Raw genomic sequence first — 14,509 nt, 5'->3', positions numbered from 1 at the left:
CCAGGCAGGGTCGGTTTACCCTTTTGCTTTATTATCTTTCACTGAATGCATTAGAATTCATTAGCAAAGGAATTTATTTGTAATAGGGGTAGTGTGTAGGTTCACATGTTTTTCCAAAGACTTTTTTTTCATTAAAAAGGTTTAATTTACATTTAAAAACCGGCCACTGAAAAAGGACTGATTTTGGAGTGGCAATCAGTCCTTTTTCAGTTAGGCTGCACTCGCTCCCTGCCTATCAATCAGACAGGCAGGAGCGAGCTCATTGGCTCCCCGGCCACTGGCTGGGAGGGCACTCCTCCCGCACATCGCCGCCGCTGTCCCTGCCCGCCCACTGCCGGACTCTGCAGTAACTGCAAGTGTAATGAGGGAACGGGGTATGCGGGGCGGTGGGGGGGGGGGAGGAGGGAACAGGCTAGTGCTGTAGCGGGGGGGGGGGGAGAACGGGCTAGCAAAAGAAATAAAAATAGGATGGTGGGAGCTACCCTTTAAGGGTTTTGTTATGATCACGCTCTACACCTAGACTAGCACGTCATTTTTACTCATTTTTGTTGTGCCAGTGCAGACAGCTATTATTAAAAACGACAACAGCTTCACAATCATGATTATTTTTAGGGTTCGAACCCTACAACAAATCCTAACTCAGATTGTATGAGATACGCCCTATACAAAATTATAGACCATACTGTATATCACATCTAAAACCATTTAAAAACCACCACAATGTCTCCATGCTATCACAGCCAAATGGAGTAAACTCACTGTGAAGGACAAAAACATGGCTATGCAAGCAATATTAAAGGGGTTATCCAGGAATAGATAAACGGTGCCGATATATTTAAAAAAAAAACGTTCCCCATCTGTCTCCAGGTTGGGTGTGGTATTACAACTTAACTTTATTCACTTCAACTGAACTGAGCTGCAGAACACCAAAGTGGAGACAGACAGGGAGTGGTTTTTGAAAGAAATTATCTCTGATTTTCTATTTCTGGATAACCCCTTTAAATATATAAAAGTATTGCAAAAATGTTATTAAGTAGAGAAATATGGTTAAAAAATAAATAAATAATTCAGTATTAATTAGGACAGAAAATTTACCACCCACCAAAGCCCATATGAAATATTGAATCTCCACACATTATCATTGTATATCATGACATATGACAGTAGTGCCCTCCCATATTCTTGGATATATTGTATTTTCCTAATAGCACCTGTAGGGCAGCTCAGAAGAGCTGTACATATCATGTAAATATGCCCCTATCTATGGTGCCCAGGCAAGAAGTGAGGGCATTCTTACAGTAGGTCTCTTTAATTTGGATTTATATCACTTGAGATGTGATCATGTATGAGAAAGAAATGAAGGGAAAAAAACAACACAATGGGGGGGGTATTTATCAATTTTGGCTGTTCACAGTTTTTTTAATCCTTTTTTTCTCACTTTGGTTTTCGTGGACATGCACCAAATTTATCATTTGGTGCAAGTTGTTAGTAATATTGGCGCAAAAGTTGAAATCAGCTGTTCACAGCGCCTTTTACACAGAACTTACCCCCCACAGAGGACGCGTATTTTACCCTGTAGAGCAGCCATTTCGGAGTCCCTCCTACAGTATATCAGCAAGCGACATGAGTTATTTTCTTTTGTGGGGTTTATAGCCACCATGAGAAATGGATTTTATTTTCAACTTGGGTAGTTTTTTTTTTTTTTTTTTGTTACTTTAGTGCAGTGGTCTTCAACCTGCGGACCTCCAGATGTTGCAAAACTACAATTCCCAGCATGCCCGGACAGTCGTTGGCTGTCCCGGCATGCTGGGAGTTGTAGTTTTGCAACATCTGGAGGTCTGCAGGTTGGAGACCACTGCTTTAGTGCTTACCTTTCCTGAGCCTGTGTGGCCATGTCCAATGCTGGCTCAACGGAGGGTGAAGGTCCCTTGCAGGATAGTATTGAGCAGCCCCGGAGGCGTCGCTGTTTTCACAAAAAAAATAATTTTTTAATGCATTTTGACGCCTTTACATTTTCTGACACTGCTAAGTGTGTTTTCCATGTGCAAAATTTCTTGGCTGGGATTTGCGCCCAAAAAACGGGATTTGCGTCAAAATTGCGCCAAAGATCGATTAGCGCAAATGGTGAATTACTGACTAAAGTTAAAATCACACACAGGACCGTGTGATTTTGAGAAAGTTGTAAAAATGACAGTGGAGAAGATGCGCCAAACTTTGGCGCAAAAAGACACTGCGTCAAAGTATTGCGCCAAAGTTACAAGAAAAAAAACACATAAATCCTTTGATAAATACCCCCCAATATACATCCAATGTACAGATTATTTTTTTACATTTTTCTTATTTTTTTAATCTTTTAGAGCCCTCTTTCTTATCCTGAAATAGATCAAAGAGGTTATCCAGGTTCCTAAAATTTTGGATACTCACATATCCCAGTACCCTGCAGCTCCCATCGCAGCAGGACCTGTCCACTGGGCCAATCTATTACTGAGGCAGGACACAGCTGTAGTCAGTGACTGGCTGAGCCGGCAGCAGACCGTGACAGGTGAGTATCATTAAAGGGGTATTCCAGGAAAAAACATTTTTATATATATATCAACTGGCTCCAGAAAGTTAAACAGATTTGTAAATTACTTCTATTAAAAAATCAGTACTTATGAGCTTCTAAAGTTAAGGTTGTTCTTTTCTGTCTAAGTTATCTCTGATGACACGTGCCTCGGGAACCGCCCAGTTTAGAAGCAAATCCCCATAGCAAACCTCTTCTAAACTGGGCGGTTCCCAAGACACGTGTCATCAGAGATTACTTAGAAAGAAAAGAACAACCTAAACTTCAGAAGCTCATAAGTACTGAAAGAATTAAGATTTTTTAATAGAAGTAATTTACAAATCTGTCTAACTTACTGGAGCCAGTTGATATATACCGGTATATATATAAATAAAAAAATTTTTTTTCCTGGATAACCCCTTTAATTTTTCCTGCACCCCCTGCCATACATCAAATATTTTATAACACATTTTATAACAACAGACATGGTCAGCTCTCCATGATAAACACTAGAAATACCAGTTTGTATCAGAAACTGTCCTACCTGCTGATTCCTCACTGATGTGATTGTCGGACATGTTGGATTGACAACTTCATGAATGAAAATCTAAGGTTAAAAAACAAAACAAAAAAAATCTCCATAAATAAATTCAGGCTAGCTAATGCCTTTTTTTATTCCATTCCACTTCTGTTTTCCAGCTACTGCTGCTGTGCATAAAATATACAATATACTAAAATCAATACACATGCTTGCGCCTGAAATCCTCTAAGAACACAAGCAGATAAATATACATCCTAGAGAAAATGTATTCTCCCCCCCCCCCCCCTGACTGCTCGCTGGGAGCTGTGACGCGCAGTCATTTACAATATAACACCACTTAGGGGTGCAAGATTCAGAGGCTATTGGCGGAGTAACTGCAGAGATAGAAGACATTAGCAATGACATAGTTGCTTGATTGAGCCCCCAGAGGCCTGGTGCCAACAAGATTAAATCAAGAATGTATCTGTTCTGTGTCCAGGGGGAATTTTGATTAGGCAGCTTTAGAGAAGTGAACAGACGCGGGGCTCGGAGGGGAATTGTTCCTAAAAAAAAAAAGGGAACAGGAAAGAATTTCTGATTTTTTATGTTAAATAAGAAAACAATAAACACCTTATTTACATGATTTTATGACTATAAATACCTATATTGGTCATTACTGGGGGTGTATTTACATATCACTCCAAACCAGGGCTGGAGTATATAGTTTTGTCACAAAATAAATAGGCACTGTTGTTTCAACAAACTTTTCAATATATCTTATTAAGCAAAAATGTTTCTTATCAACCTCCACCCCCTTCAAAAATAAAAAACAAAAAACAGAAAACCTGTTTTTCAGCTCAGTTTTGTCTTGTGTTTGTCCTGCTGCAAATTACAAGCAATACATGTCTATGGAGGGGGAGGAGAGAGATGGGAGCAGGCGTGCCTAGAAATACACATATGCTGCAGAAAGCGACAGTAAAGGGGCAACTCTGTGATTAGGACCCTACTGTACCTGGTATGCCTGAATTCACTGCATTTTGTGATGACATTGAATGTAGTATATCTTTTTATTCTCTTATAAAGTATAGGAATGTAAATGTGAACACTGGCCCACATGTAACAGCTTTGTGCACAAAAATGTTAGCACTTTAAGGCTAAGTTTCCACTTGTTTTTTTTTCTGGCAGTTTTTGGAATACGGCCACTGCAGTTTTTGAGCCAAAGCCAGAAGTGTATTCAAAAGGAATAGGACATATAATGGAAGGACTTATACTTCTCCTTCCTTATGGATCCACTTCTGACTTTGGCTCAAAAACTGTAGTTGCAGTTTTCCAAAAACTGCCAGAAAGAAAAATCAAGTGGAAACTAGGCCTAAGGGAAGCAACCTTAATAACCCCACAATTTACCCTAATAAAGTGCACATGTCTATGGACTTTTCTTTTAATACCCGACATCTTAATTATTAAAACCTATCAAAAAATAAAAAAAAATTCACAAATCTTTTTTTTTTTTTTTTTTATAGATAGGGAAAATGGCATTTTTGGTAAATCTAGTAAAAAAAATAAATAAAAAAATAAAAAGAACAGTTGGATAAAATCCAAACGCGTCTAAAAACCAACAATTACTACAATTTTAAATCTGGGCCAATGTTTCCGTTTGTCCACATTTCAATGGTTTCCTTTTTAGGGTATGTTCACATGGCAGAATTTGTGTGGTATGTCCGCACGGAACATTCTGCTTGGACATTCCGCTGCAGCTTGATTTCAATGGGATTTTGCCCCACTGTTCTCACAGCAGAATTTCCATGCAAATGTTTCTGCCGTGGACATTCTGATTCTGGAGTCTCAGGACATGAGAGCTGTATGTAAACTGGCAGCGCATAAGCTCTACCGATAGAGCGCAGTGCTCACGTGACATGTGACTCACGTCAATAAGACGTGGAGTCGCAGAATATGAATATGCTAACTAAGGGGACGGCTGATTGAGAAGACGGAAAGAAGCAGAAGCAGCCAGCCGGCGGGGCCCTGCCTCCTGCGCACGACTCCCTGAATTCAGAAGGGGAAATTCGCCAGCCCTCTTTGGATTCTGTGACGTCAGGACTCCGCCCCCGTGTGACGTCACGCCTGTCTCCTCAATGCAAGTCTATGGGACGGCCGTCACGCCCCCTCCCATAGACTTGCATTGAGGGGACGGGCGTGACGTCACAAGAGGGCGGAGTCCTGACATCATGGACTTCCGTTCCCGTAGTCGCAACTCAGACCCTCCAGCGCTTCCGGACAAAAAACAGGTGGGTGCCGCATGCAATACTGCGGAGGTCCCCAGCGGCGGGACCCCGAGATCAGACATCTTATCCCCTATCCTTTTGATAGGGGATAAGATGTCTAGGGTGGGAGTACCCCTTTAAAGCTTTCCAATAACAACCTGCAGACTTGAAAGCAGACTACATGATGTCATTTACTGCTTTGTCTATATGTACTTTACACTGGAAGATGATGTTAGAAATATGGAAACAGTTAACCAATGTGTTAACATTTTTAACAAAAAGTAATTTTTCCAAGTACGTTATTTTGTAGCAACGGGCTGATTCCCTTCAGGATTACTCCAGCTCTGTCCACATTGCTGCAGCACAAAATGTAGATACAGACAGAGGCGATTGTATCAGTCGGGTTCTTTCTCTGAATGGCTTGTATTTTTATTCTTTCCTAAGCTTCTTTTCAAGGTGACTAAATTGAAGTGGAAACAATAATGGATGCCAAGGTGAAAGCAGTCTTTGCTTGTTCTCTGGAATTGAATAGAGTGGGTAGGTCACAGGCCAGCAGGACCGCACTGAAATAATTAGCTGTATGGCAGGAATTAACCCCTTACAGACAGGCGCTTTGAATGAAATCACAGTCATTTCTTTGTTGGTCTATGTTCAAGCCTTGAGTTGTAGAGGAAGAAAATGCTTAACAGACTCTTCAACCTGCTCTATAATGTTCCATGTCAAGGGAAATAGCTAGTCTCCAAATCGACATTTCAATATAAGAAAAAGAATACAGAAGTCAGCAAATTTGCAGCAGCCTGTGATAACTGTAATGGTTAATAACGAAGATCTATTCAAAATGTATGATGTGTATAGTAGCTATTTTGTGTATGTGTGTGTGTGTGTGTGTATATATATATTTGTTATATAATATTTGTAATATATTCATTAGGTACACCACTTTGTTAGGTACACCTGTATTCCATTAGCAAAAATAGCTAATTAGCCAATCACATCGCAACTTAAATGGGTACTCCCCTGGGAAAAAAAATGTTAATCAAATGGTGCCAGAAAGTTAAACTGATTTGTAAACTACTTCTATATAAAAAATCTTAATCCTTTCTGTACTGATCAGCTGTTGCATGCTCCACAGGAAGTTCTTTTCTTTTTGAATTTCCTTTCTGTCTGACCACAGTGCTCTCTGCTGACACCTCGATCCATTTTAGGAACTGTCCAGAGCAGGATAGGTTTGCTATGGGCATTTGCTTGAACTCTGGACCGTTGCTAAAATGGACAGAGGTGTCAGCAGAGAACACTGTGGTCAGACAGAAAGGAAATTCAAAAAGAAAAGAACTTCCTGTGGAGCATACAACAGCTGATAAGTACAGGAAGGATTAAGATTTTTTTAATAGAAGTAATTTACAAATCTGTTTAACATTCTGGCATCAGTTGATAAAAAAAAAAGTTTTCCAGGGGAGTACCCCTTTAATGCATTTAGGCATGCAGCCATGGTCAACATAACTTGCTGTAGTTCAAAGTGAGCATCAGAATAGGGAAGAAAGGGGATTTAAGAGACTTTAAATGTGGCATGGTTGTGTCGGGCTGGTGTGAGTATTTCAGAAACTGCTGATTTAGACCAGGTTTCCGCAGAGGTTTTTTTCTGGCGGGTTTCTGGATAACTACTACTGCAGTTTTTGAGCCAAAGAAATGAGAAGGACTTATACTTCTCCTTCCTGCTCAATCACTTACTGTGTGCAAACCTAGCCTTACTGGGATTTTCACACACAACCATCTTGAGAGTTTACAGAGAATCAATTAAATGGTTTTACAGAAGATTGGCATGATGGCAACTGCAAGGTGTACCAAATAAGACTAGCCAGTGACTGTGTGTGTGTGTGTATATATATATATGGCCGTAAATGTTGGCACCCCTGGAACTAATCAAATAAGAAATAATCACAGTCCTCAGTGTATCACCTACAAGAGGTGTATGATGGAATTGATACCAGCCTGAATAGAGGGGAAAAAGTTGTGTTTAATAATCACCTATCTACACAAAATAATACCATATAAAAATTACAATATACAAACAGTCCGCAGGGCCCTTGCGGTAATAAAAAATGGCCAATCTAAAATAGGGTAAAATAAAAGAACTCCCAATAACAATGGAATCCCAGTTAACACGATTGCTGACCGCTGAGACCGGAAGCTCGCTAGCGTGCAGCCGCGAGCGACAACACAGACGCCGGTAGGCGCGCGGCTACTTGTGATTATCATCTGCCGCTAGCTAGAGCTCTGGAGTAGGACTTTAGCCCCGGCGTGGAGTGGTGAGTGGCACTTGGTGCCGACCAGTTCTTTTTTCAGCCTTGATATGGCAATTATCGACAAGTGAAATTGTGGACATTACAGTATTTAACAGCTACTGTGGAGACTGCTTGCTAACATTACAGCATTAATTAGCCACTGCAGAGACTGCTTGTTTATTGGCATTGTATCTTGTGATACCTACAGGATTGTCCACCTTATCATTTATTTAGGTGGAATTCATCTAGGTGGATATTTTCATCTTCACCTTATACCACTAGGTGGACGGTTCTATTTCTACTTCTTGTTACAGGTGGACTTTGTTACAGTTGGACGTCATTTTTGTTACAGGTGGACATCTTTTCCCGATTTATGCAATACTACTGATGTTCACTGAGATTCCATTGTCATTGGGAGTTCTTTTATATTACCCTATTTTTAGATTGGCCATTTTTTATTACCGCAAGGGCCCTGCTGACTGTTTGTATATTGTAATTTTTATATGGTATTATTTTGTGTAGATAGGTGATTATTAAACACAACTTTTTCCCCAATATTCAGGCTGGTATCAATTCCATCATACACCTCTTGTAGGCGATACACTGAGGACTGTGATTATTTATTATTTGATTATTTCTTTTTTCCCCTCTTTACTGGGTGAGAGGGCCACAGTTAACCTCGTGTTGTTTTGTTTGTGAGCTCCACATTATTTTTATTTGACCCCTGGAACTAAACCAAAAAAGGGAGGAAATAAAGCAAATTGGACATAATGTCACACCAAACTCCCAAAAAATGGGCTGGACAAAATTATTGGCACCCTTAACTTAATATTTGGTTGCACACCCTTGGGAAAAAATAACTGAAATCAGTCCCTTCCTAAAACCATCAATAAGCTTCTTACACCTCTCAGCCGGAATGTTGGACCACTCTTCTTTTGCCAACTGCTACAGGTCTCTCTTATTGGAAGGCGCCTTTTCCCAACAGAAATATTAAGATCTCTCCACAGGTGTTCAATGGGATTTAGATCTGGACTCATTGCTGTCCACTTCAGAACTCTCCAGCACTTTGTTGCTATCCATTTCTGGGTGCTTTTTGACTTATGTTTGGGGTCATTGTCCTGCTGGAAGACCCAAGATCTCGGATGCAAACCCAGCTTTCTGACACTGGGCTGTATAATGCGACCTAAAATCCATAGGTAATCCTCAGATTTCACTGTAGGTACTGTGTTCTTTTCTTTGTATGCCTTATTCCATTTTCGGAAAACAGTAGAATGATGTGCTTTACCAAAAAGTTCTATCTTGGTCTCATCTGTCCACAAGATGTTTTCCCAGAATGATTTTGGCTTACTCAAGTTCATTTTGGCAAAATGTAGTTTTGCTTTTTTATGTCTCTGTGTCAGTAGTGGGGTCCTCCTGGGTCTCCTGCCATAGCGTTTTATTTAATTTAAATGTTGATAGATAGTTCGCGCTGACGCTGATGCTCCCTGAGCCTGCAGGACAGCTCGAATATCTTTGGAACTTGTTTGGGGCTACTTATACACCATCCGGACTATCCTGCATTGACACCTTTCATAAATTTTTCTCCAGTGCCATGGGGTGCAAACCTCTTGATAATGTTGCGCTCTGTGGACAAAGGCAAATCTAGTTATCTGGACATGGACTGGAGGTTGCTGATATTTCCCCCCAATTTTGGTTGTCAAGTCCTCGGACAGTTCTATTCTCCTCTTTCTGTTGTCCATGCTTAGTGTGGCACACACAGACACACAATACAAAGACTAAGTGAACTTCTCTCCTTTTTATCTGCTTTCAGGTGTAATTTTTATGTTGCCATTACCTGTTACTTGCCCCAGGTGAGTTTAAAGGAGCATCACATGCTTGAAACAATCTTAGTTTTCTACAATTTTGAAAGGGTGCCAATAATTTTGTCCAGCCCATTTTTGGAGTTTGGTGTGACATTATGTCCAATTTGCTTTTTTCCTCCCTTTATTGGTTTAGTTCTAATACACACACAGGGAATAAACATGTGTATACCAAAATGTGTTACTGCAATCCTTTTCTGTGAGAAATACTTCATTTTCTTGAAAAATTTCAAGGGTGCCAACATTTACGGCCATGACTGAGTGTATATATATCAAATCCCTCATATTTTTTTAAATATTTATCTTTTAATGTGACAACACTTCAGAAATGACAATGACACTCTGTTACAACGTAAAGTAGTGAGTGTACAGCCTGTATAACTGTGTTTTAATTTGCTGTCCCATTAAAATAACACAGATATTTATGTCTAAACCTTGGCAACAAAAAGGGCTACACCCCTTAGTGGAAATGTCCGAATTGGGCCCAAATAGCCATTATACCTCCCCGATGTCAAGTGACTCATTAGTGTTACAAAGTCTCAGGTGTTATTGGGAAGTAGGTGTCTTAAATTTTGAAGTTATCGCTCTCACACTCTCTAATACTGGTCACTGGAAGTTTAACATGGCACTTCATGGTAAAGAACTCTCTGAGGATCTAAGCTATACGAACATTGCCAAGACCAAGAAACTGACCCGCATCATGGTGGACAATTTCCTACAGCATTTTCACAGGACAAGTTTCACAACAGGGCTTGCCATGGTTGACATTAAGACGTTTAGTGCACATGCTCAGCATCATATCCAGAGGTTGTCTAACACACACTGCATCAAATTGGTCCCATGTTCTTTGGTCCTATGAGACCAAGATAAACTTCAGCTGGTGTCAAGTGTGTGTGGTGGCAACCAGGTAAGGATTACAAAGACAAATCTGTCTTGCCTACAGTCATACAAGGTGGTGGGAGTGTCATGGTCTGGGGCTGCATGAGTGCTGCTGGCACTGGGGAGCTACAGTTCATTGAAGGAACCATAAATGTCAACATGTACTGTGACATACTGAAGCAGAGCATGATCCCCTCCCTTCGGAGACTGGGCCACAGGGCCATATTCCAAAAAGAAAACGGTCCCAAACACACCTCCAAGATGACCACTACCATGCTAAAGAAGCTGAGGGTAGGTCTCCAGATCTAAACCCTATTGAGCATCTGGGGGGGCATTCTTAAACATAAGGTGGGGGAGCTTAAGGTCTATAACATCCACCAGCTCTGTGATGACCCTCAGAGAAGTATGGAATCATGGAATATGTATCATGTATGATATTAAGAGGATGACTATGATAGAAGAGGAATCCAGTGGCAACCTGTGAAGCTCTGGTGAAATTCATGCCCAAGAGGCTTAAAGAGTAGCTCCCACCATCCTATATTTTTTTTCTGTCCCTGCCTATTGCCCATCTATCCCTTTTTTTTTTACGATATTAAAAATAACTTTTTGTCTGCCTGGTAGTATGCTCACTACCAGGCAGACTTCCCCAGCAGGCATCACATCACTGATGCCTGCTGGGGCCGACACTTCCGCCCTTAGTTCATCTACACAGGGTGCCTCCAGCAGTTTCATCACTACAACTCCCAGCTTGCCCTGACATCTATTGGCTGTCAGGGCATGCTGGGAGTTGTAGTAGTGAAACAGCTGGAGGCCCCCTGTGTAGATGAACTATAAGTTAGTGCCATGCGGCGCTACCCCGTTCCCTCCGTCACACCCCCCCTCCCTGTTCTGAACCGCAGTCTCCTACAACCCCCGTTATAAACGCCAACTCACCTAAACATGTCTCCTCCATACTTACTGATACTGCAGAGTCCGGCAGCGGGCGTGCAGGGGCAGCGGTGACGACATGTGCAGGAGGAGTGGCCTCCCAGCCAGTGGCCGGGGAGCCAATGCGCTCACTCCCGCCTGTCTGATTGACAGGCAGGGAGCGAGCGCAGTGTAAATGAATTAGGACCGATTGCCCGGCCGCAATCTGTCCGAATTCAGGCGTGACGTCACGTCGTGCTGCAGCAGGCCACTAGGAGGGAGACCCCTAGTGGCCGGTTTTCAAACGTAAAATTCACCATGAAAATGAAAAAATAAATAATGAAAATATATTACAGATATGTTGTAGTACATAAGTACTACAACATATCAAAAAATAAAGTTGGCGACAGTGCCCATTTAAGGCAGTGCTGGTAGAAAATAATATATAAATGCATGCTGGGAGCAATGAAAAACAAAACAAGAAAAAACACTGGCCCAAATCTACTATTGCATTACAAATGTGACAGAATTCTGGAGCAATTTGTACATAACTTGTGCCACATTTACTATGTTTTATTTAAAAAAAAATTTTTTGTAAAAAGCCAGGTGAAGTTTAAGCCAACAAATAGTTGGTCTAAACCAGTGGTCTCAAATTGTGGCCCTCTAGATGTTGCAAAACTTCAAATCCCAGCCAATAGCTGTCCAGGCATGCTGGGAGTTTAAGTTTTGCAACATCTAGAGGGACACAATTTGAGACCACTGGTCTAAACAGACTAGACAGTCTACGTGGCAGATGTATCAAACAGTCTGAGCCACTGTGATAAGTCTGGTGCATTACTAAACTGTCTAAGCTAAATTTAGACTGTCTAAGATAGAGGATTTAAGTGTTTACTGAGAAAATACTGTAAACCCAATAGATGACTTCATTTTTGTTGCATTCTTTAATGAGAGTGAGATACAATTATAGTATAAGAGAATCATATCACTTGTCTTAATCATAAATCCCTCAGGGATTTATCTATCAGACCCACCAAGTACAACATGTCTGCTGATAGTCTGCACCTGTTTTATTAAAAAAAAATATCTAATTAATGCTAAAAAAAAGGATGAGCTTCACTATGCAGATTTTTTTTTTTTTTATAATTTTGAGTTGAATAAACAGATAAACTTAGGCTGTGACTGAATAAAGCTACCACCCCAATGCATGAACACAGTGGTACAGTCTGGATGGAGAACGCTGCTGCGAGGATGGGGGTGTGTCAGTCAGTTCAGCAATATGAATGGCTGACACGCTCCGGCTGCTCTATAATGGTTTAAATGCAGCCAGCGTGGAGCTCTGAGTCATTCCATTTTATAGCTGCCAGCAGATTATCTGTTCATAGGTCTCACTTCATATCCTCTGAAATGTACCTTCATGACACTAAGTGCAAATATTACCAAGGAGCACTCTATGCCAGCCATGCAGGAGAGATCATTCCATTCCAGACTGCAGACTGCTAACATGGCTACCTATCTATTAGGGGTGGGCTGATGTACCTGGCAGAATGTAACGCTCCTTGTACAATGCTTGTCACACATGGTAGATAGGGCACTAAATCGTAAGAATCTTCAGGTGACACTAAGCAGCACCTTTATGTAGAGTGGCTGGTAGGTTGACACTCTCCTACTTATACTATGGAAGGCACTTCATATATTGATAAAAAGAAAAAGTATATATATATATATATATATATATATATATACACAGTGACCCCTCGACCTACGATGGCCCCGACATATGATCAAATCGACATACGATGGCCTCTCAGAGGCCATCGCATATCGATGTCAGCATCGACATACAATGCTTTTTTATGTCAGGGCCATCGCATTAAGTGCTATCCGGCAGCGCCAAATGCTTAAGCTGCCGCCGGATAGCAGCTTAATGTTCCCTGTGTGGTGCGGTAAGTATTACTTACCCCTCCACGATGCTCCGGGGTCCCCTCCGGGTCCAGCGCTGGTCTTCCGGTGTCTTCTCGGGCCCTCTCCGATGACGTCAATACGCTGCTGCGCACGTCATCCAATAGGAATGGCGTACGCAGCTGCGTAATGACGTCGCTACGCAGGCCCAGTAAGGCCTTGCGGAAGAAAGTAGAGGACCGGAGAAGACAGCAGAGGACCGGAGAAGACAGTGGAGGACCGGAGAAGACAGCAGAGGACAGGAGAAGACAGCGGAGGACCGGAAAAGACAGCGGAGAGCCCAACCGGAGAAGACAGCAGATGACAGGAGAAGACAGCGGAGGACCGGAGAAGACAGCGGTGAGCCCAGCGGAGGCCCGGGGACACCATCTCGAGCGGCGGGGACAGGTGAGTACAGCTTCCTATACTTTACATTACACGAATCCTTCAACATACGATGGCTCATTTGGAACGAATTACCATCGTATGTTGAGGGACCACTGTATATATATATATATACATAAATAAATATAGGTAAAGTGGATGGGGTGTATATTTCGCCTGGTTTTCTCAGCCAGGCACAATAAAGGAAATCCAGTAGGATATGCTGCTTTAGCAGAGCATAGTCTCTACGGCTCTCTTGTTAAGTTACATGGGCTGGATTTCCTGGACTGGAGGACAGGTTGGATGTGGCAGTGCTCCAGTCCACACCCCTACTCCACTATGGGTTTCCCTATTTCAAGGTGTCCTCAGGTGAGGTTGGGGGCTGCTGATTGCTGGAGAAACAGAGGAGAAACAGACACAAACAGGACTGCAGCTGAAACCTACCAGGTCACAACTTTATTCTATGGACACTTTTGTGAGTTGGCTTGGGGCCAGACATTAGGCCCACAGTAGGATAGTGAGGTGTCCTGATGTTTAGTTAGAGCCGGACAGGCTTAGGTTTTGTTGTTTTGTTTGCACTGTGCATTGTGCTGAAAATCACTTAACCCCTTAAGGTCCAGGCCATTTTACACCTTAGGACCAGAGCGCTTTTTGAACATCTGACCGCTGTCACTTTAAACAATAACTCTGGGATGCTTTTAGTTATCATTCTGTTTCTAAGATTGGCTTTTCGTGACATATTCTACTTTATTTTGGTGGTAAATTTGCGGCATTACTTGCATCCTTTTTTGGTGAGAAATCCCAAAATTTCATGACAATTTTGAAAATTTAGCATTTTTCTAATTTTGAAGCTCTCTGCTTGTAAGAAAAATGGATATTCCCAATAAATTTTATTTTTATTCACAAACACAATATGTCCACTTTATGTTGGCATCATA

The 14,509-nt window shown here is 41.6% G+C and overlaps 1 protein-coding gene across 9 annotated transcripts in view; it reads right to left on the bottom strand.

The window, feature by feature from the left end:
- The window catches only part of NEXMIF (neurite extension and migration factor), a 490,983-nt gene that overhangs the window by 340,814 nt on the left and 135,660 nt on the right, over positions 1-14,509 (bottom strand). For 7 of the 9 annotated variants that reach the window (XM_056540505.1, XM_056540509.1, XM_056540504.1 and 4 more), the window contains exon 2: positions 3,087-3,149. The exons of the other annotated variants lie outside the window; for them this stretch is intronic. Coding sequence is in view for 1 of the 7 variants with exons in the window: in XM_056540503.1 (XP_056396478.1) it covers positions 3,087-3,149 (63 nt within the window). In the remaining 6 variants the exon portion in view is untranslated. The remainder of the gene's footprint in view (positions 1-3,086; positions 3,150-14,509) is intronic. 9 annotated transcript variants of the gene reach the window in all.

The sequence above is a fragment of the Hyla sarda genome, chromosome 9 (genome assembly GCF_029499605.1).
Source record: "Hyla sarda isolate aHylSar1 chromosome 9, aHylSar1.hap1, whole genome shotgun sequence".
NCBI classification, from domain to species: domain Eukaryota; kingdom Metazoa; phylum Chordata; class Amphibia; order Anura; family Hylidae; genus Hyla; species Hyla sarda.
Note: the sequence above shows the minus strand (reverse complement) of the source record. Positions and strands in the feature narration are given on the sequence as shown.